This window comes from Sprattus sprattus (assembly GCF_963457725.1).
Source record: "Sprattus sprattus genome assembly, chromosome: 8".
NCBI lineage: Eukaryota > Metazoa > Chordata > Actinopteri > Clupeiformes > Clupeidae > Sprattus > Sprattus sprattus.
Window position 1 is genome coordinate 34,281,843 of NC_137927.1, and position 21,871 is coordinate 34,303,713.

General features: G+C 42.1%; 1 protein-coding gene across 1 annotated transcript in view; it reads right to left on the reverse strand.

Moving 5' to 3' along the window:
• mapk8ip1b (mitogen-activated protein kinase 8 interacting protein 1b) overlaps window positions 1-3,130 on the reverse strand; it is a gene marked incomplete at its 5' end in the record, with an annotated part of 43,768 nt that extends 40,638 nt beyond the window's left edge. Inside the window, one exon of the mRNA XM_080843588.1 lies at window positions 3,048-3,130. Within this exon, the coding sequence (XP_080699714.1) occupies window positions 3,048-3,130 (83 nt within the window). The remainder of the gene's footprint in view (window positions 1-3,047) is intronic.
• Between the last annotated feature and the right edge of the window lie 18,741 nt (window positions 3,131-21,871).

Here is a 21,871-nt window from a genome sequence, read left to right on the forward strand (position 1 = left end):
TACTAAAGTGAAAGACTCTGCCACTGACATACTAAAACAAGACCAGTACGCCTGCAGGGCTCAGTGGCTTCAAAATAATATAATGAGGAAGTTCAAAGTGCCCAGTCCTCAATGGGATAACCTCCGCTCAAGGCGTCTACAGCATGGATCTTCCATCTGGAAAATAACCTCCTTCTTACAGACCAATCCCTAGAGAATGGAGAGCATATCAACCAAGACAAATTTCTTTTGACTGATAATAACACACCAGGCTAACACAGTCCCATGACTGGAGGTCCAAAAAAGAACATTCTATTTGTTCTCTTTGGACTTGGCTACGTGTCAACTGATGTATGGCACACGACTGAAAAACACGGAATCGTCAGTAATTATGGTGTATTACCTAGCAACACAAAGGTGTATTACCTTGCAACAGAAGGGTGTTTTACCTAGCACCAGAAAGGAGTTTTACCTAGCAACAGAAAGGTGTATTACCTAGCCACAGAAAGGTGTATTTCCTAGCAACAGAAGGGTGTATTTCCTAGCAACAGAAGGGTGTTTTACCTACTAACAGAAAGGTGTATTACCTAGCAACAGAAGGGTGTATTACCTAGCACACAAGCTCAAGATAAGAGAGCACCAGAGCATATGAGTAGCCCTTGAGTGGAAGCAGCAGAGATCAGTAAGGTCAAAGCAAGCGCAGTAATTTAACACATTAGAAGGTTTGGGTGGACTCTGCCAACCAATCAGAGCAAAAGCTTATGCGTGAAGCAGGAAAGAGATCTTCAAACACCAATAATCAAACTATTATTAAGTGCATTACCCGTCAGACACGGACTAAGAAGATAGTCAGCCATCCATCTGAGCATCACAGTCTACATGGTCTCTCGTCAGTGCTGGTTTACAGTGCACTTGAGCATCACTGAAGACAAGAGTCACAGTGAAAACTGAAGACAGACAGAGGACAGTGAGATGATCACAGCACTCAGGGTGGAGTGAGATGATCACAGCACTCAGGGTGGAGTGAGATGATCACAGCACTCAGGGTGGAGTGAGATGATCACAGCACTCAGGGTGGAGTGAGATGATCACAGCACTCTGGGTGGAGTGAGATGATCACAGCACTCTGGGTGGAGTGAGATGATCACAGCACTCAGGGTGGAGTGAGATGATCACAGCACTCAGGGTGGAGTGAGATGATCACAGCACTCAGGGTGGAGTGTTAGACAGACAGAGGACAGTGGGATGATCACAGCACTCAGGGTGGAGTGAGATGATCACAGCACTCAGGGTGGAGTGAGATGATCACAGCACTCAGGGTGAAGTGAGATGATCACAGCACTCAGGGTGGAGTGGAGTGAGATGATCACAGCACTCAGGGTGGAGTGAGATGATCACAGCACTCAGGGTGGAGTGAGATGATCACAGCACTCAGGGTGGAGTGGAGTGAGATGATCACAGCACTCAGGGTGGAGTGAGATGATCACAGCACTCAGGGTGGAGTGGAGTGAGATGATCACAGCACTCAGGGTGGAGTGTTGACAAGCTCGCTCTTGATTGGCTCTGAAAGGAAACAGAGCGAGTCAGTTGAGGATTTCAGCACGGCTGACCCTGCAGAGGGGTGTAAATAAAAAGGCCTCAACAGATGCTGGGAGGCAGCCAAAGCGGAAGCCTGGAATGCAGAAGGGGGAGCTCGGAGCTGGGAGCGTGTGTGTGTGTGTGTGTGTGTGTGTGTGTGTGTGTGTGTGTGTGTGCGTGTGTGTGTGTCTTTGTGTGTGTGTGTGTGTGTGTGTGTGTGTGTGTGTGTGTGTGTGTGTGTGTGTGTGTGTGTGTGTGTGTCTGTGTGTGTGTGTGTGTGTGTGTGTCTGTGTGTGTGTGTGTGTGTGTGTGTGTGTGTGTCTGTGTTTGTGTGTGTGTGTGTGAGTGTGTGTGTGTGTGTGTGTGTGTGTGTGTGTGTGTGTGTGTGTGTGTGTGTGTGTGTGTGTGTGTGTGTTTGTGTGTGTGTGTGTGTGTGTGTGTGTGTGTGTGTGTGTGTGTGTGTGTGTGTGTGTCTGTGTGTGTGTCTGTATGGCTGAAGATTACTACAGAGGGGCTGGAGGGCATCAGGGGGGGGGGGGGGTCAGAATCTGATGGGAGCATTACAGTTGGGAGGAGGGAGGGGGGGTTTCCTGAAGAAATTAGATTTGAAAATGGAATTTACTGTTTAGTTGGCAGTGTTCACTATATCAGGGTCAATGACAGCCGGGTTTTTACAGTCACATGTAGTGCACAGCAACAGAGGCTTTGTTACCGGCTCCTCCACTAGCTGGCAGCTGAAATATAGCCTTTCTCTGAATACCTCTGGGACTGTGTGTGTGAGTGTGTGTGTGAGTGTGTGTGTCTGAGTGTGTGTGTCTTCTCCACTAGCTGGCAGCTGAAATATCTCTGAATGCCTCTGGGACAGAGGAACAGATACCACAGCGTCTTCATCTAGTCTGTTGTGCCCCATGTAATAATATCTTCTATGCACCAAAGCAACTGACCAACCCAAGACCTCTTTGAATGCAGAAATGCAGATAAATCATCCGTTTTAAACTAACTTGCTAACCCTGTAGCTCCAGTTTCATTTGAAAAGAAAGTGCTTTTTATTCACTTCATATGATCATTTCTTGATTAATATAGTTTTATTTTGTATTGTTGTTAATAAACATGATTTACCTTGAAACACGCTTGTCCACTCATTGTAAACAAAACAATACCAGAAGAACATACAAAGAACTAAGAGGCTACGACCCGTCTGCAACAAATAAGTTATTGTCAGTCTAAGGTCTGATATCAAGGGAGCAGACAACGCCCTATACGGATAATGTAAATAGTCTAACCAGACGTGCAACAACAGCAAAGTGGAAGAACCATGAATTCCCTGATACCAAGAAGCGCATGCTAGCAACAAGCATCCTCTGCAGTGCAAACCCAGCGGCGAAGGGAGGTTTTAGCTGACTGAAGCCCCCAGTAGGCTACACGCTGAGTGGTGCAAACCTCAAATGAACTAATAAAAAGTATCGCAGACATTCGGCGCAGTGCCTTACCTGAAATTGGCAGGAGAGTCTACCTGTAAACCACGAGAAGAGGGGTCAGGTGGCGAAGGTTTTATTTTCGGTCGGTCCGCCATACCGATCCCCTACTCATTCATTCGTTACGGCACCTCCTGGGGAAAAGTGCTACACCGATACTGCGATGTAAAATCCAAACAAGGGGGAGGGATCGAGAAGGGAGGAGGGAGGAGGGAGGAGGGAGACGTTCAAGGTAGATCCTCCATCTCAGCTCAAAGCCCGGTCACCGATCACCCAGGCGATGTCAAAATGCTAAAACAATGCACACCTTCATATTCCACTCCTGTTCCACTGACTCATATGGACGTGAACCAATAGCCTACTCCGATCCCAACGTGAGTTCTAATCAACGGTTGTCGACCAAGTCTAGGTGCAGGCTTCTTTTACTTTACCTTTTGTTCTGTAAATCAAACTATTAGAAATCTGACAGACAATTGCATCATGCAAAATTAGAACTATTTTAGAGTAAGCATCAAACATCAAACTTTGGTTTCAGTGTTACTAAAAGTGCGCAACATGACAATGCTTCCGTGTATAATCTTTACACACAGGAATTTGAAACGGACCACCTAGAGAGAAAAATACACGTTCTTTGAGGTTGTATTTTTTAAAGATTTTTTTTATGTATTTGCCATACTGTTAAAATTGAGACAAACTGTAAATAAATAATGCTGTCAGGTAGGCCTAATGAATAAGTAATGTCTTTGGTTGAAATGGACAGTTAGAAATTGCAAGTAGGCTTTTTATAAACAGTGTAAATAAAATGTGATGTGGTGCAGGTGTCTCCCTACATCAAACTAAAATAAGTGAACTCACATTGCAACAATCTTTGAATTTTCCTTTGTTATAACAAGGTCATCAAAATATTGTGCTGACGGCATACCTTGAGAAAAAGGCGAGGCAAGTGCATTTCACACCAGCACCCACTCACTTAGTCCACCTCTCCATCTGTGTGTGTGTGTGTGTGTGTGTGTGTGTGTGTGTGTGTGTGTGTGTGCCTGCCTGTCTGTCCCAGCACCCACTCACTTAGTCCACCTCTCCATCTGTGTGTGTGTGTGTGTGTGTGTGTGTGTGTGTGTGTGTGTGTGTGTGTGTGTGTGTGTGTGTGTGTGTGTGTGTGCCTGCCTGTCTGTCCCAGCACCCACTCACTTAGTCCACCTCTCCCTCTGATTCCCAGTGATGACTGTATTTGGCAAACATGGCTGCCTCCAACCCTACACCTCTCAGTGCCATTTAATGGCCAGTGATTCGTCAGAAGTAGTCTTGGCAGTTCAGTCAACTGCACTGTAGTTAGAGATATAACTAGCCGTGAGATTTCATGTCAACATTCATTTCTGTTCATGGCTGTTGCCTTCCGACATCCTGAAGGTCTCCATTAATCTCTGATCACAACATATTCTTCTTCTGTCATCATTTTACTTTTGCCTGAATAGACAACTTGAATCAGTATAGAGAAGCCTCCTGTAGTCCATTTATAACTGGCCATGAGTAAAGTGGGAAATCCATGTCTTGGCATTTTGGATTTGTCATTTTATGATTTATGGTTAAAGCAGTTTTATGATATTTGTAATGTGCTTACTAATGCTTTTAAGACAATAGTGGAGCGCTTTCCCATATCTATGGACTTATAGGGTTTGGATGTGTGGCCACACTTAAAGGAACAGTTGCCTGTTTACTCCCGTACTAAATTGCACCTTTTAAAAGTATCTCAGTAACCATCAATGATTAACCACTATTTCTAAAATGGGATATAAACAAAGCAAAGTCTGCATATCATGTAATAAAGGATTGAGTAGTGATTTCTAATTTAACGTTATTGTAATTAGCCTTGTAGTTTATTTCAGGAAGAATAGACTCAAATTAGATTTGAAAACCATTTCCTGGTAACTAAGCAGATGTATATAATGAATTAGCAGTTATATGGGAGGGAAATGTAAAATGATGTGTATTACTGTCAGAGGTCTCCATGGAAACGATTCTACTTAGAGCACCACCCACGAACTGATAGCGCCCTCTTGTGGGCTACAGCAATCAAACATAATTAACAAACGATTTGTGGATATGCATTTCAGACTGAAGCAGTTTTCTCTAATGTAGTCTACTCGACATGACTGTGCTAAAACATATAATGTATTGTGGTAGGGCTGACTCGCAGCGCATTGGGCACACGCACTCTTAGGGGTGACGTCTTTAAATGCTGTTTCCGCCTGACGGAGTGATGTCGGTCGTTTAAATTGTTTGGCGCGTGTTGCCAGTGTTGTCGCTGGAAGAATACTGGTACGTTTAATTTCTCTCTTTTATTACAAGGACTACCATGCAGATCACTTGTGTTGGTTTTAAAGTTGTGGTGTAACGCTAATTAAAGCGCTTGTTTAAACGTGACATTTAAACAAGCAAACATTCTGTCACTGCAGCTTTAGTCATTGAGACCTGCTTATTGCAGACGGCGCGTTGCTGTTGTGCTGGCGAATTGGCTTTTAGTTGTAAGCATAGTTTCATAACTACTGTTTAAATCATGCAAGCTTACATATCGAGCTCACAACAGTATTTCCCCTTGTCTAGGAGGTGCGTTGCCCCGTAGCTATCCCTTTCTCTCTCTCCCCCTCTCTGGAGGTTGTTGCGGGAAGCCTGACGCTCCCTTAAATATACAGCCGCGGAAAAAATTAAGAGACCACTTCAAAATTATCAGTTTCTCTGGTTTTACTATTTATTGGTATGTGTTAAAGTAAAATGTACATTTTAGTTTTATTCTATAACCTACTGGCAACATTCCTACCAAATTTCAAATAAAAATATTGTCATTTAGATCATTTATTTGCAGAAAAATGACAATTGGTCAAAATAGCAAAAATGATGCAGTGTCTTCAGATCTCGAATAATGCAAAGAAAACAAGCTCATATTCATTTTTAAACTACACAATACTAATGCTTACACTTAGGAAGAGTTCAGATATCAATATTTGGTGGAATAACCTTGATTTAAAATCACAACTTTCATGTGTCTTGGCATGCTCTCCACCAGTCTTTCACATTGCCGTTGGGTGACTTTATGCTACTCCTGGCGCAAGAATTCAAGCAGCTCGGCTTCTTTTCATGGCTTGTGACCATCCATCTTCCTCTTGATCACATTTCAGAGGTTTTTTATGGGATTCAGGTCTCGAAAATTGGGCTGGCCATGACAGGGTCCTGATCTGGTGGTACTCCATCCACACCTTTACTGGCCTGGCTGTGTGGCATGGAGCATTGCCCTGCTGGAAAAAACACTTCTCAGAGTTGGGGAACATTGTCAGAGCAAAAGGAAGCAAGTTTTTCTTCCGGGACAACGTTGTACTTTGCCTGGCTAAGGTTTGTAAAAGACCATAAGGATTGAAAAAGCGGACTGGATGTTCTTCTAAGTTCGTCTTCTCTGATGAGTCCGATTTCACAGTAGGTGCAAGACTCTCTGGCTTGTAGGCCTCTCCAGGTCTCCGTCTAACCATCAGACGACCATGTGTTGGGCAAAGCTGAAAATTGGACTCATCAGAGAAGACGAACTAGAAGACCCTCCAGTCCGCTTTTTTCAATCCTTATGGTCTTTTACAAACCTCAGCCAGGCAAAGTACAACGTTGTCCCGGAAGAAAAACTTGCTTCCTTTAGCTCTGACAATGTCATTGAGACAATGAGTCATTGCTTGCACATGCATTTACCTAAAGGGACGTTAGCTTGTGTCCAAGTAATTGTGGCAGAAGGGGAGGAAGTAATATGGGAAGGGGAAACAATCAGAAACATGGCAGAATAAATCATACATGTATCAGGATGAGTATGCTAGCATGAAGGCATGGATGAACAACTACTTTCTCCAGCTAAACAGTAGCAAAACCAAAGCCCTTCTTGTTGGTTCACACCAGGTCAAGACATCCTCCTTAACTCAGCTCACCTTCGACGACCAGGTCATCCCCCTCTCCTCCACAGTCACTAATCTCAGAGTTAGGCTTGACCCTCACCTGACCTTTTAATGACCATATAAAACCCCTGTGCAAAACCTCCTTTTATCATCTAAAAATCTTCTCCGAACTCCGCCCCACCCCCACCTGCAGTGCACCCTCAGATCTTCAAACAGCTCGCTCCTCCACGTCCCCAACACTAAGCACCGCACCATGGGCGACCGGGCCTTTAGCTCGGCAGCGGTATGCTTATGGAACAGCCTCCCTGACCACCTAAGGGCAACGCAGATGCTGGACTCCTTTAAAACTGGACTAAAAACTTTTTTTTCAGGTAGGCATTTCTGGCCTCGTGATAAATCACTGTCACTGAGATTTCTATTATGCTTATGTAAACTAGTCTTATTGTATTATTATAGTTAGTTTCTACTATGTTGGCACTCTGAGATTCTTCTGAATGAAGATTGCGTTACAAATAAAATGAATTATTATTATGTGGTAAATGTACTCAACACGTACAAACATAAAATGATGTATACATGATACATACAAAATTGATAGAGGGTAAGGTGGGGAGAGAGCATTCAAGTATTGTAGAACAGCTTAGTGGGTATACAGTGTGCTTGTAAGATTACTATTAAAAGGGTATGTAAAGAAATGGAACAAAAAAACTATGTTGATGGTGCCAATTATTTTCATGACGGGTAAATGCTAGTTTGTATACATGATAGTGTGGTGGGGTGGGTGTAGGCCGAGGGTTACTGCATCATAGTGTGGGCGGGTGTAGGTCGAGGGTTTCTGCAAGTAGATCAGGTGGAGAGACTACAGCAGCATCCCACAGTGGATATATTCTAAATGGAGGGGGGGGGGGGGGGGGAGAGAAAGAGACAAAGTGAGTCGGTAGAGTTGGGCTGGGTATATGTACTTAATGGATATGGTGATGAGGAACAATGTCTCCACTGCCATCAGCATTAGCGAGAAAAAGTCATGCTATTAGAGTGAGAAAATGTTAAACATCAATTTGATAAAAACAGATAAAGAGATATATTTAGGTAAACAATTAACAGTAGGTACTTTTAATTTAATTATATTTATTTTGCATTTAATGTGTTTTACTTTGATCTTCAAAGTGATATAACCTGATATTAAGGGTTTAGAGGAAATGTTTCTTTAGAGTTTTATTTTCTGTCCTGTGTAATGCATTTTATACTATAATTTATCTTAAATCGTTATGCACTCTATCCCTGTTTTATGTTAATTTATATTTATGCACTCTATCCCAGTTTTTATTTTTTATGTTTATCTGACGTCTATTTTTATGTGGATCACTGTGCATGTGATTTCTTTGTGCACGTAATTTCTTTGCTGTTAAGCACTTTAAGCTGCATTTTTTGGCATGAAAGGTGCTATGCAAATAAAGTGTTTTACTATTGTTATTATTATTAATAATAATAATAATAATAATAATAATAATATGGCCACTTTATCAGTATCAGTATAAGCATAATATGATATAGAAGGAGAAGGAGAGGCTGCCCAGCATGTATGGGAGTTTTGTTTCTGTCTAGTTTTGATGAGTTATGTTCAGTTAAGTTGGCTTGGCTAACGACTGCACCTCAGGGGACCCATCTGTTAAACTCCTAAAATGTGCAGACAACACATCAGTCATCGGCCTCATCCGTGATGATGATGAGTCTGCATAAAGGCGGGAGGTTGAACAGCTGGCCCTGTGGGGCGGTCGCAACAATTTCAATTCAATTCAATTTTATTTGTATAGCGCCATAACAATACAATTGCCTCTAGGCGCTTAAATATACAACTTTGCGTGTGGAACTCCTGTCCATGTCACATGAGAGAGCCATCATGTGACAGATGGGGGCTCGTCCAGCATAGAATTCGTGGTCGTGGCTAAAATCGTGGCTAAAAAAGATTTGTTGAATATTTTTCCGTTAGCGAACGATTTTTGGGTCAATTTTTTGGAGAGCTGAAATGCTGTTTGGGGGGATGGCTTCCCAGTTCAGTGATTTCAGTCCCGTTGGTTTTGAAGGAAAATTGGATGGGAGTGCCACGAAATGGTTGTGTAGTTGTGAGTCCGGTATCGGTGTAATACGACGTTGAGGGAGTTTCATGGGAGTCCTGCACTGAGATGCAGGGCTACTTTTTCGGGTGTAAATGTTGTTCTGGTTTGGCCTGGTGGAGAACCTAAATAGGGCAAGATGAGCTAAGTGCAATCCCGGTAATAGGTGAGACGCCAAAAAGTTTGTTGTTTTTGTTAAACGAATAGGTTAAATTGGAGAGGCGAACGTGGGGTGGCTGGTTAGCAGTCGAATCGCAGGCGGCCACGCTGAAGACGTAGGTTGTGGCAATAGGAATGTTTTTTTTTTTCTGGTAGATGCCGGGCAGCTCCTTGGGTGATATTGGCAGGAAATAATTTCTCCGCTGTGTTAATACCAAGTCGAATTTAAAAATGGAGTACGTGTATGGAAGAGGCCATTTGACATTTGAGGAGCAAAAAGCTTTATTGGAATTGGGAATATGCCGGGAAAAAATTAAAGCGCAGGAGGTGGCACGAGAGCTGCAGGATTTCCAGTTAGCGTTGGCAAAGTTAAAAGCTCACGAATGTGAGGCAGTCATGAAAGTTGCAATGGAACTGGTTAAAATTGAAATGGAGAGAAAGAGGCTTCGGCTTGTGGCTGAGGGAAAATTGTCGGGTTTTCTTTGTCGGCCGTCGCCTCCACCAAGTGGTCATGGGGCTGGCCTGTCACCTATGGTCAGGTGTGTGAAGGATAGTGTTGTCGTGGCCGTGCCTCCTTCATTGCACGTTCCGACGGTGGACGTGGTTGTTTGTAATTGGCTTGGTGGTCCGGTGGGTGCACCAGTGTGCCACCTCCTCCACCTTAATTTCCCTCGGGATAAATAGAGTATCCATCTATCTATCTATTGAGGTTGAGCCTATTTTGTCTGAGGGGTCAGACTGTGCAGAGATATGTACGGGCGTCTCTGCTGTTTGTGTGATGACTCGAAAAATAAGTCACACGCAAAAAATTGTGTCTGGTTTGCCGTCTGCTCTCCCCCGTTTAGGGTTGGGCGATTTCTCTTTATTTGGCAGAAGACGATGTTTACATTGGAACATCGTGATGGACGATGATATCGTCTCGTCGGGGGGGGGGGGGGGGGTTGTACTACTCATGACTCAATAATAATACTATTAATAACCAACATGGTGACAAGCAACAATAAATATTTAGGCCAGCATTAAATATATAATAATAATCAACTAACAACGGCAATGTAATGGTAATACGTTTAAAACTATAGGCTATATTTTGTTTTACTAATGCCCTCTTGCGCTTTGGCGGCTACGCGTTATAAAAAGCTGCCGTTCCATTCCTTTTGGATCTACGGTTAAAAGCGTCCGTTTTATTCCGTTAGAGAGGCTCATTTCATTTCAACTGTTCAACTGAAATTCAACAGCTGGTAACCTACCATGACGCAGGAGTTGGATGGAAAGAAGGGCACCACTTCGCCTATTTGGAATTTCTTTGGTTTTGAACCAGATGAGCGTGGGCTGCCAAAAGATTTAAATAAATGTGTCTGTAAGATTTGCGCAACTGTGGTCCGTGCCAAAGATGGACAGACAACAAATCTACGCGATCACCTGCGTGTTCAACATCCTGAAGAATATGCAACGATCAACGTGTCCGTGCGCTCAGGGAAGTATCTCTGCATATGCGCTACCAGTACGCCTTCAGAGAGAGTTTTCAGCACAGCGGGTAGTGTGGTCACCCCAATCCGCAGCTTATTAAAGCCAGACAAGGTCAGTATGTTGTTCTTTTTGGCCAGAAACATTGACATGTAAATAATTTGGAAATAATTAGGCTGCACTCGTGTCAGCCCTGTAAACCTTTTAAGTTATTACAGTTTAGCGCGTTTTGGTAGGCTTACATGTAAGTCATGCTTTATGTTTGTTTGTTTTATTATTTTCTTGCTCTTAGCCTGATATCCGTGAAGTGCATGACGAATTATTTGAAAGCTTTTGCAGTAAAAAAAGGTAAATGCCATTGTGTTTCTATTTGTTCTTCAACTTTTAATAAACGTGTTTATATCAACACCTTTGTGTCTTCTATTTTGCAGCCATTGCACTGTCTCCTGCCTATAATGTTTTCGTCCCCATGTCTTGTCTCTCCTGTCTCTTGTCCAGTCTGTCCCTTAATATGCTTCTTCCAGGTGCTGGTTGATTGCTGGCTGTACTGGGCTATTGAGGTTTGGGGGAAATGGAGGGTAGTGGGTTACAAAGACTGGTGGTGAATGAGGTGTTATGGGTTAAATGGGAATTTTTCTTGGTGGTGGTTTTGGTGCCTCATATAAATTGTGCCCTTTGAAATTTGTATTGACGTCAAATGATTTGGTTGTTTGTTTTGTTGGTTCACTCTTGTGATGAGGTGAGTTGTCTGTCTTAAGAGGGGGGGTGTTACGACCCAGCCTGGTCTGCCTCGCCCCCTGTTACCCGTGCTCTATATTGTCCACAGCTGAGGTAGCAGAGTCTGCGCAGGTGTGAGGAATCAGGCCTTGATGAACTGCACCATAAGAAGGCTTTGGTGCAGAGTGCAGGAGGCTCCCTCTCCTCGACGTGTTGTTATGTTTGTTTGGTTAACATGTGTACATTACTGAGACACCCGCTTGCCCCACATTTTGATTTTAGACAATTACACTGACTGTTTCTACTATACTTTAATAAATGTTATTTTTATATACAACTTTGCGTGTGGAACTCCTGTCCATGTCACATGAAAGAGCCACCATGTGACACCTCAGCAAAATGATCAAGGGCTAGGCCATCACAGGGGGGGCAAGATCCGAGGGAAGATCAGGTTGGTCAGGCGTGATGTTGCACCTGATGTTATCGACCTTTGATTTGAAAAAGTCCATAAAGCGGTTGCAGTCATCAGAGGAGGGAGTATTGGTGGAGGAGCTGCAAGGTTTGAGCATCTGATTTATAGTGGAGAACAGGTGCCTTGGGTTTTTATGGCCAGAGTCAATGAGAGTACAGTAGTATGATGCCCTGGTAGCTCTAAGAGCAGAGGAATATACTTTATGAAGAACAGCTTGTGGACAGTTAAGCCAGTTCGCCTTAATCTACGCTCAATTTTTCGACCCTCCGACTTAAGGGCAGTTGGGTATTTTGGCCTTCACATATATTCACATTTATATTCATTAAAGTTTTAAATCCTTTTTTCTGTCTTGGATGAGGGATGGCAGGTCGTAGAGTTTAGGCAGCTGAACAGGTGACCACAGGTGAGGTATGCCATTGATTTCAAAGGATCAAAAGTGTCTGGTTTGAACCTAACCCCATAGACATTTAGCCCTCATGATCAAACACAGACGTGTCTCTACATATTCACTCATGAAGATGGGAAACTGCTTTAGGACCATGAGAGGGGGTAGTGAAATGAAGTGGGGGCTAATGAATCTGTTCATACTGCCCTCACCTGAATGCAGGTTAATACAGTTCAGCAAAATTGTGTAGATTTCCTGTGTGCATTGTGCTGAAACCAACATCAATCCTACAACCAATATTGTTAGAGTAACGCTAAAGCTGAAATTTTTTTGCAGCGCAAAAGTATAAGATTCCACCTGAATAAATAATTAGCATGAATATAATAACGCTCTTGTTTCAAAGGTCATTTTAATGGGTATATTCTGTGGAATGAAACTCTGATAGCGCTGTCCCATAGTGTCAATGGAGAAGTTTTGAACACAGAATTGATCTCCAAGCGGCTTTTATTATGCAGGAACTCCGACCACTACCCAATGATCTATCTGTATATCAGCACTAGCAATGCTTGCTGTGTGAAATGGCTTCTCATGCACAGACAGACAGGAGTGAGTTACATTTAAAAGGTGTGACTTTAACTCCGTTCTCGGACTATGTTCAACATTGTCCACCATGACAATTAACTCAATTTGAAAACCTTAAGCTTGGCTATGTTTGATAGAAACATGTAAATCTAATCTTGAAAAACATGTTCTGATGTGTGTACACATCCGTTAATTGATTGATTTATTTAGCAAAGGTTGATTCCCCCGGGGACGTACTGCTACAAAATGGCGGCAAAGTAACAGGTCAGTGTTTCATCTATTCACACTACTGTTCTACTAAAATAACATGTTGTGTTTTCAGTAGTTGTCTTATAGGCTCCCTGTTCTTAGATTTTTAGGTGCTCACTGATTATTATTCTTGCTTACATTGTTTTAGTAGGGTAAAATGAAATGCCTTCTGGACATATTTCTGCCTTTAGAGTGGATATAATGTAGAAACAAAACTCTCCATGAAGAGAGATATTTCAAAATTTCAGAATCATCTATTCACACTACTATTCTACCAAAAATATATGTTGTGTGAGAGAGAGAGAGAGAGAGAGAGAGAGAGAGAGAGAGAGAGAGAGAGTGTGTGTGTTTATGTGTTCTCGGACTTTGCTCAACCTTGCCCGCCATTACAGTTAATTTTACTGTTAAACGGCTTCTCATGCACAGACAGACAGGAATAAGTTACATTTAAAAGGTGTGACTTTAACTCTGTTCTCGGACTATGTTCAACATTGCCCACCATGACAATTAAGTTTTACACCATAGACACTTTGGGCTCCTCCTTACATGTCTGACATAAGAGGAAGGGCAGATATAGTCAAAGTTCACTTTACAGACTCCATTTTAACAGGAAGAAGAAGCTATCTACTTTTAGCTGAACTCAATTTGAAAACCTTAAGCTCTGTTATGTTTGATAGAAACATGCAAGTCTTCTCTTGAGACACATGTTTTGATGTGTGTACACATCCGTGCTGTGATTTGATTTATTTAGAAAAAAGTTGTTTCCCCACGGGACGTACTGCTACAAAATGGCGGTGTAGTAAACAGGTCAGTGAATTATCTATTCACACTACTTTTTTTACTAAAATGATCTATTGTGTCACAGTAGTTGTCTTATAGGCTACCTGTTTTGAAAATGGTACTTATATTTTTAGGTGCTCACTGATTATTATTTTAGCTTACATTGGTTTAGTATGGTAAAACGTAATGCCTTCAGGACATATTTCTGCCTTTAGAGTGGATATAGAAACAAAACTCTCTATGAAGAGAGATATTTCAAAAATGTTGACTATTATTTCATACACATCACTGGTGCTCACGACCCCAGGTGCTTTCATGTATGCAGTTTTATCAGAAGTATGTAGTAGTATTTAAATGTAGTACGTATTTAAATATAGGGGTTGTTTTATCAGACACGTGTTTAAAAGTAGTAGGTATTTAAATATAGGGGCAATGAAACCTCTCGACTTAATAAGAGGGGCCAACGTAATTCGATTCAGTTCCATTTTATTCACAGTATATACACTTGTCTTAGAGCGGTTTACAGAACCCAGAGGGGGGCCATCTTCATGGGCCAGGTAGAGATGGAGATAGAGGGGGCCATCTGTATGGGCCAGGCAGAGAGGTACAGATAGAGGGGGCCATTTGCAAGGGCCAGGTAGAGAGGTAGAGATAGAGGGGGCCATCTGCATGGGCCAGGAAGAGAGGTAGAGATAGAGGGGGCCATCTGTATGGGCCAGGTAGAGAGGTAGAGCTAGAGAAAGGCGATGGGGAGCTGGAAGAAGGTATAAATGTGATTATTTCAAATGATTGCTTCACAATGACACTTTTGGTAAACTCTCCCTAGGGTGGGACACTGCATCATATGTTGTTGCTTCTCAGAGTGAGAGGGGGGGGAGAGAGGGAAAGGGGGAGAGAGAGAAAGAGAGTGGGAGAGGGAGAGAGAGGGAGGGGTAGAGAGAATCTGTGTGTGTTCTTGGACTATGCTCAACTTTTCCCACCATGACAATATAGTTTTACACCTTAGACACTCTAGGCTCCTCCTTACAGGTCTAACATAAGAGGAAGGGCAGACATAGTCAACGTTCACTTTACAGACTCCATTTTAACAGGAGAAAGAGATATCAACTTTCAACTAAACTCAATTAAAAAACCTTTAACTTGGTTGTGTTTGATATAAACATGTGAGTCTTATCTTGAGAAACATGTTCTGATGTGTGTGCATATCCCTGCAGTGATTTATTTATTTAGCAAAGGTTGTTTCCCAAGGTGTAGGGTAAAACTAAATGCCTGCATCTGGCGAGGTAGAAAGGTAGAGATTAAAAAGGGGCGTGTGTTTATGTGTGAGGAATGTAATGTGTTTTCAGATACATTATTGTTTTGATTCCTGGTTTCTTCTGAAGCCAGTAGTGTGTCCATGAAGAGAAGCTGAGCAATGGAAACACCAGGAGACGCTCCAGAGGGACAGAGGTAATGCATCATCTGAATCATGTGTGATGTTAAATGAAGATGATACTGTATGTCCGTGTGTTTCTGTGGCTCTTGGGCTTTTTAGTGGACGTATTAAAACTCTGGCCAGTTCAGTTCAAAGACTGAATTTAAATATCCAAATCACATTAAGAAATGATGCTACCCATTATTATTTTGTAATTGTATTTCATTTAAATACCAACATTCCCCTTCCAGTTTCCCCTTGTAAGAATAGTCAGTCATGTTTTGGGTGTAAATGCCTCTGTAGTAAATCATGGGTGCTATTTTGTGTGATAGACACGTCCGTCAGGAGAGACCTCCATCACCTGTGCCCACTTGTGTGTCCATGAAGAGTGACCGGTCAAATGATCAACCCCTCAACTTCCAGAATGAAGATGGTCCAGATGCATCAAGGCAAGTCCATGAAACAGACTCATGTCATGGGTATGCTAGGAAGGGTGTGTTAGGATGTCAACAAATTGTTTATTTAGAGTGTTACAACCAGATATTTAGTCAAAAAACAAAGGGTCGGTTTATAAATACTTTGTAATTGCATTTCATTTAAATACCAACATTCCCCTTCCAGTTTCCCCTTTTAAGAATAGTCAGTCAGATTTGGGTGTAAATGCCCTGTAGTAAATCACGGGTGCTATTTTGTGTGATAGACACGTCCGTCAGGAGAGACCCCCATCACCGGTGCCCACTTGTGTGTCCATGAAGAGTGACATGTCAAATGATCAACCCCTCAACTTCCAGAATGAAGATGGTCCAGATGGATCAAGGCAAGTCCATGAATCAGACTCATGTCAAGGGTATGCTAGGAAGGGTGTGTTAGGAAGTCAACAATTAGTTTATTTAGAGTGTTACAACCAGATATTTGGTCAAAAAACAAGGCGTCTTTCTATAATTACTTTGTCATATTTCATTTAAATACCAACATCCCAATTCCAGCTTCACCTTTTTAGGAATATTGAGACAGATTTGAGTGTCAATGCCTCTGTAGTAAATCATGGGTACTTATAAGGATCAGTCAGGATACAAATCCGGGTCTCCCGCGTAGTATTTGCCTACCACTGTGCTAACTGGAGGTGATAGACTCAGATGCACAGACAGAGACAGAGAGGTTGCTTGGATTAGATCAAAATGGTCTTTACTTGAGTCAGGCAGAAGTATCCAAAACATTCAGAACACTAAAAATCCATCCAGACAACCATAAACAGTCTGGACAATTAAACAAAGGGTATCCACAAACAAGTAACAAAAGTTCTCAGGAACAAAGGACTCCAAACAGACAACATGTTTCTAGGTCAAAGATTCACAGTTCAAAAACTCACACAACGTGACCACATGGTGTTAAATCAAGACTCAGCAAAAACACTAAAGATCATGCGGCTTATAAAGGCAAGCAAACAAGGCACAGGTGAAATCAATGAAACAATAAGGACAAGAACACACATGTGACAGGAAAACAGGAACACTGAGGGCCCCTTCTGGTCATAAAGGGTATTGCAGTCCGAAAACCTTTACAGGTGCTATTTTGTGCGATAGACACGTCCGTCGGGAGAGACCTCTTGAGGTGCATTTGGACATCAGTAAAGTATTTGTACTTTGCAATGAAATTAGACCAAAAACCCTTAATTAATAATTTACAAAACTATTTCTGAAATAAGCAGCATGGAATAGATAGAACAAGTGCAGACCCAAAAACCTAGAGGCAAGGGAGAAAAAAAAAATCTGGACACATTTAACATCGAGGTATGGTTTTGGAATAAGCATTTTTTGTATTCATAAGCCACTCAGTCTATTCACTAGGTTTCTGATATAGGCTTAATACCCTATGGAAATATAAGACCAGCTTTTACAGCACAGTGTTGCCTAAATGTATTACCAAAGTCAGTTAGTAAGCTGCAAGAATTTGTAATTTGCAATGACATCAGACTAAACAGAGTTACAGAGCTCTAAGTAAGGTCATTCATTCAGTCTAATATTTATTAAAAACTGCCCAGACTACAGGTAACTTATACAGGCTGTGGGCTATTTTAGTTTACTTGCTTTTCATATGGAATTGTGAGCACAGCAGCATCATTAAACCTCTGGCCAATTCAGTTCAATGGCTGAATTTAAATATCTAATTTAAATTAAGAAATTATGCTACCCATCATTATTTTGTAATTGTGTTTCATTTAAATACCAACATTCCCCTTCCAGTTTCCCTTTTTAAGTATAGTCAGTCAGATTTTGGGTGTAAATGCCTCTGTAGTAAATCATGGGTTCTATTTTGTGTGATAGACACGTCCGTCTGGAGAGACCTCCATCACCGGTGCCCACTTGTGTGTCCATGAAGAGTGACCGGTCAAATGATCAACCCCTCAACTTCCAGAATGAGGATGGTCCAGATGCATCAAGGCAAGTCCATGAAACAGACTCATGTCAAGGGTATGCTAGGAAGGTTGTGTTAGGAAGTCAACTAATTGTTTATTTAGAGTGTTACAACCAGATATTTGGTCAAAAAACAACGTGTCTCTCTATAAATACTTTGTAATTGTATTTCATTTAAATACCAACATTCCCCTTCCAGATTCCCCTATTAAGTATAGTCAGTCATGTTTTGGGTGTAAATGCCTCTGTAGTAAATCATGGGTGCTATTTTGTGTGATAGACACGTCCGTCAGGAGAGACCTCCATCACCTGTGCCCACTTGTGTGTCCATGAAGAGTGACCGGTCAAATGATCAACCCCTCAACTTCCAGAATGAAGATGGTCCAGATGCATCAAGGCAAGTCCATGAAACAGACTCATGTCATGGGTATGCTAGGAAGGGTGTGTTAGGAAGTCAACAAATAGTTTATTTAGAGTGTCACAACCAGCCGTGGCCTACTGGTTAGGGTTTCAGGCCGGAAACCGTAGGGTGGCCGGTTCGATCCCTGACCAGTAGGAAAAATGTGGGCGGGGGAAGTGGTAGACCACTGCCCTCCCATTCCTACATCCACGGCTGAAGTGTGTGTGTGTCACTTCCCTGGATGCGTTAAATGCAGAGGTGGATTTCAGAGTGTGTGTGTCTGTCTACACCACCTCTGCCATAGAGAGGACTTTCACTTTCATATTAAGGGCCTGATTTACTAACAGGATTGCGCCCATTTCAGGCGTAAAATAACGGTCGTAAACATAAAACGGTATTTACAAAGGAGGCGCATTTGAGTAGAGGCGCATTTTTACGCTTTGTGGGTGTAAGCCGCAACGAGGTGGGAGGGTATAAGAAACGTGGGTGTGAGGCGCAAATATATGGGAGGAGAGAAGTTAAGGCCCTTAGTCAGAAAAGTATTTGTAATTTGCAATGACATCAGACTAAACAGAGTTACAGAGCTCTAAGTAAGGTCATTCATTCAGTCTAATATTTATTAAAAACTGCCCAGACTACAGGTAACTTATACAGGCTGTTGGCTACTTTAGTTTACTTGCTTTTCATATGGAATTGTGAGCACAGCAGCATAATTAAACCTCTGGCCAATTCAGTTCAATGGCTGAATTTAAATATCCAAATCAAATTAAGAAATGATGCTTCCCATTAATATTTTGTAATTGTATTTCATTTAAATACCAACATTCCCCTTCCAGATTCCCCTTTTAAGTATAGTCAGCCATGTTTTGGGTGTAAATGCCTCTGTAGTAAATCATGGGTGCTATTTTGTGTGATAGACACGTCCGTCTGGAGAGACCTCCATCACCTGTGCCCACTTGTGTGTCCATGAAGAGTGACCGGTCAAATGATCAACCCCTCAACTTCCAGAATGAAGATGGTCCAGATGCATCAAGGCAAGTCCATGAATCAGACTCATGTCAAGGGTATACTAGAAATGGTATGTTAGGAAGTCAACAATTAGTTTATTTAGAGTGTCACAACCAGATATTTAGGGCCTGATTTACTAACAGGATTGCGCCCATTTCAGGCGTAAAATAGCGGTCGTAAACATAAAACGGTATTTACAAAGGAGGCGCATTTGGGTAGAGGCGCATTTATCCGCTTTGTGGGTGTAAACCGCAACGAGGTGGGAGGGTATAAGAAACATGGGCGTGAGGCGCAAATATATGAGAGGAGATAAGTTAAGTGTGCCTCATGATGTATTGCGTGCTATTTACTAAAACTGCCTGGCGAGCGCTCGTCTCTAATTTGTGGGATAATTCTCAGCCTCAAAAAAGCACGTCTTAACCAGGAAGCGCATTTCCATTGAGTCTGAAAACGTTGATATGGCAGCAGTTATGAGAGCAAGGCGAAGACATAGATAGAGACAGCGCACAGAAATATTTTTTTCTTCAATTACTGAACCAGATCAGAGACGACATCGAACCCTCCAACCAGCGATCACATTCACAAACACCGTGCGTTAATGTGCGCCTGGCAAAGGTGCAGATTAAGCTGCGGTCGCAATGTTAGTAAATCAGGCCCTTAGTCAGAAAAGTATTTGTAATTTGCAATGACATCAGACGAAACAGAGTTACAGAGTTCTAAGTAAGGTCATTCATTCAGTCTAATATTTATTTAAAACTTCCCAGACTACAGGTTACTTATACAGGCTGTCGGCTACTTTAGCTTACTTGCTTTTCATATGGAATTGTGAGCACAGCAGCATCAACCTCTGACCAATTCAGTTCAATGGCTGAATTTAAATATCCAGATCAAATTCAAGTCCATGAAACAGACTCATGCCAAGAGTATGCTAGGAAGGGTTAGCTAGGAATTCAACAAATAGTGAATTCAGAGTGTCACAACCAGACATTTGCTCAAAAAGCAAAGCAACTTTTTGTATTTCATTTAAATACCAATATTCCCCTTCAAGCTTCCCCTTTTTAAGAATAGTCAGTAAGATTTTGGTGTAAATGACCCTGCAGTTACCGTAAATCCTCAAATTGTGGTCTTTTATTTACTCAGGCTGCAGAGCGTGCAGGCTTTTATTTGGGTCAAGCTTGTATTAGGGGCGGGCTTTTATTTCTTACTTATTACATGGCTCTTCGGAATGTTCCAAAAAGTTCCATTGATTTGAATTGGCCACCCCAACGTTCGCAGGTCTGTAATTTCTCTAAAGTTCAATAAACCTGAAGAACAATTTGATTTTAGCGGAAATCACGAAACGGCAAGAAAATCATTGATAAGAGGTATTTTGGAGAAATGTCTTCTATCGTTTTGGCAAGTAGTGTATAATAACAAATGGTGGTCTGATGCTGGTAGGCTACTGTAAAATAGGCTACCGGTACCTTATTTTAACCCCAGCCTGTATTCGGGGCCCGTCCTTTATTTGTCCGTATCGACCAAGCCCATGGGCGGTCTTTCCTACAGGCGGTCGCCTAGGGCGCCACTCAGAGGGGGGCGCAAAAAACTGCACCTCCTTCTATATCTCTAACCAATATTTTGACATTAACAAAATAAATCTAACATTAGGGTAAAATGAGCCAAAAATCGAAAAATGGAAGGGGTACGTACCTCCTTGGGGTTGTCAGAACATGCTAGCACAGTGAGGCGTTTGGTTAGAGTGTGTGTGTGTGTGTGTGTGTTCAAGAAACTTTGAAGAACAAAATAATGAAGAGGCAATAGCCATCCGGGGCGCAATTTAACCCATTGGCGCCGGATGCTGCGTAGCGCAGCATAGCCCCTCCTGCCGGTTGCTGCGTAGCGCAACATAGGCTTTCCTGCCGGTTGCTGCGTAGCGCAACATAGGCTTTCCTGCCTGTTGCTGCGTAGCGCAGCATTTTGTAGACGTGCTGTTTTCATGACGAATGCAGCATATAACTCACTCTGGTTGGTTAAAAATACACATGGGGTGGGTCTTAAGGCTTTGGTAAAGATCAGGTGACCACCAAAACGAACTTTGGTTGGCTGAAAATCACGTCAATCAATCAGATAGCCACGCGATATTCTGTGTTTGTTTTCAGTGATACCATGCTGGCTAGCGAGAAGTAGCAGTGAACATGGAGTATTTTGATAGCGATGGCAGTGATTTCGACATAGATTTTGAAGGATTTGAGTCTGAGAGGGAGGAGGATAATGACTTTGTGCCAGAGGATCTATTAGATACGGTACAGGAATGGGATTTTGTGGACACGGAAGGAGAGGAGGAGGGATTCCAGGTGGACTGGACAACCGGCAATGATCTGGAGGTAATTATTTATGTTTTGTTTTCTTGTGCGCTCTTCCGAGTTCTCTTCTCTTAGAAAACGGAATGGGCTGTAATGATAGTGGTGCTATAGCGATTACTAATGGTGATGATGGTTGATAATATATACATACAATAATTTTAGTTATAGATACAATAATGGCATAATGAATAAATAGCATTTACATTTAGCAGACGTTTTTGTCCAAGCTAGGCCTAGTGCAACAACCATTTTAGATAAGAAAAACAACGTGCAGAACTGTATAGCATAATACAGCATAATGAATAGTAATACAATTATGAATAAATATAAATACTATAAATAACATTGATGGGACTGGAAACATTGCTATTCTGTTAGTGTAGCTTTATTGTGTATCCAACTTGAATGTGTAC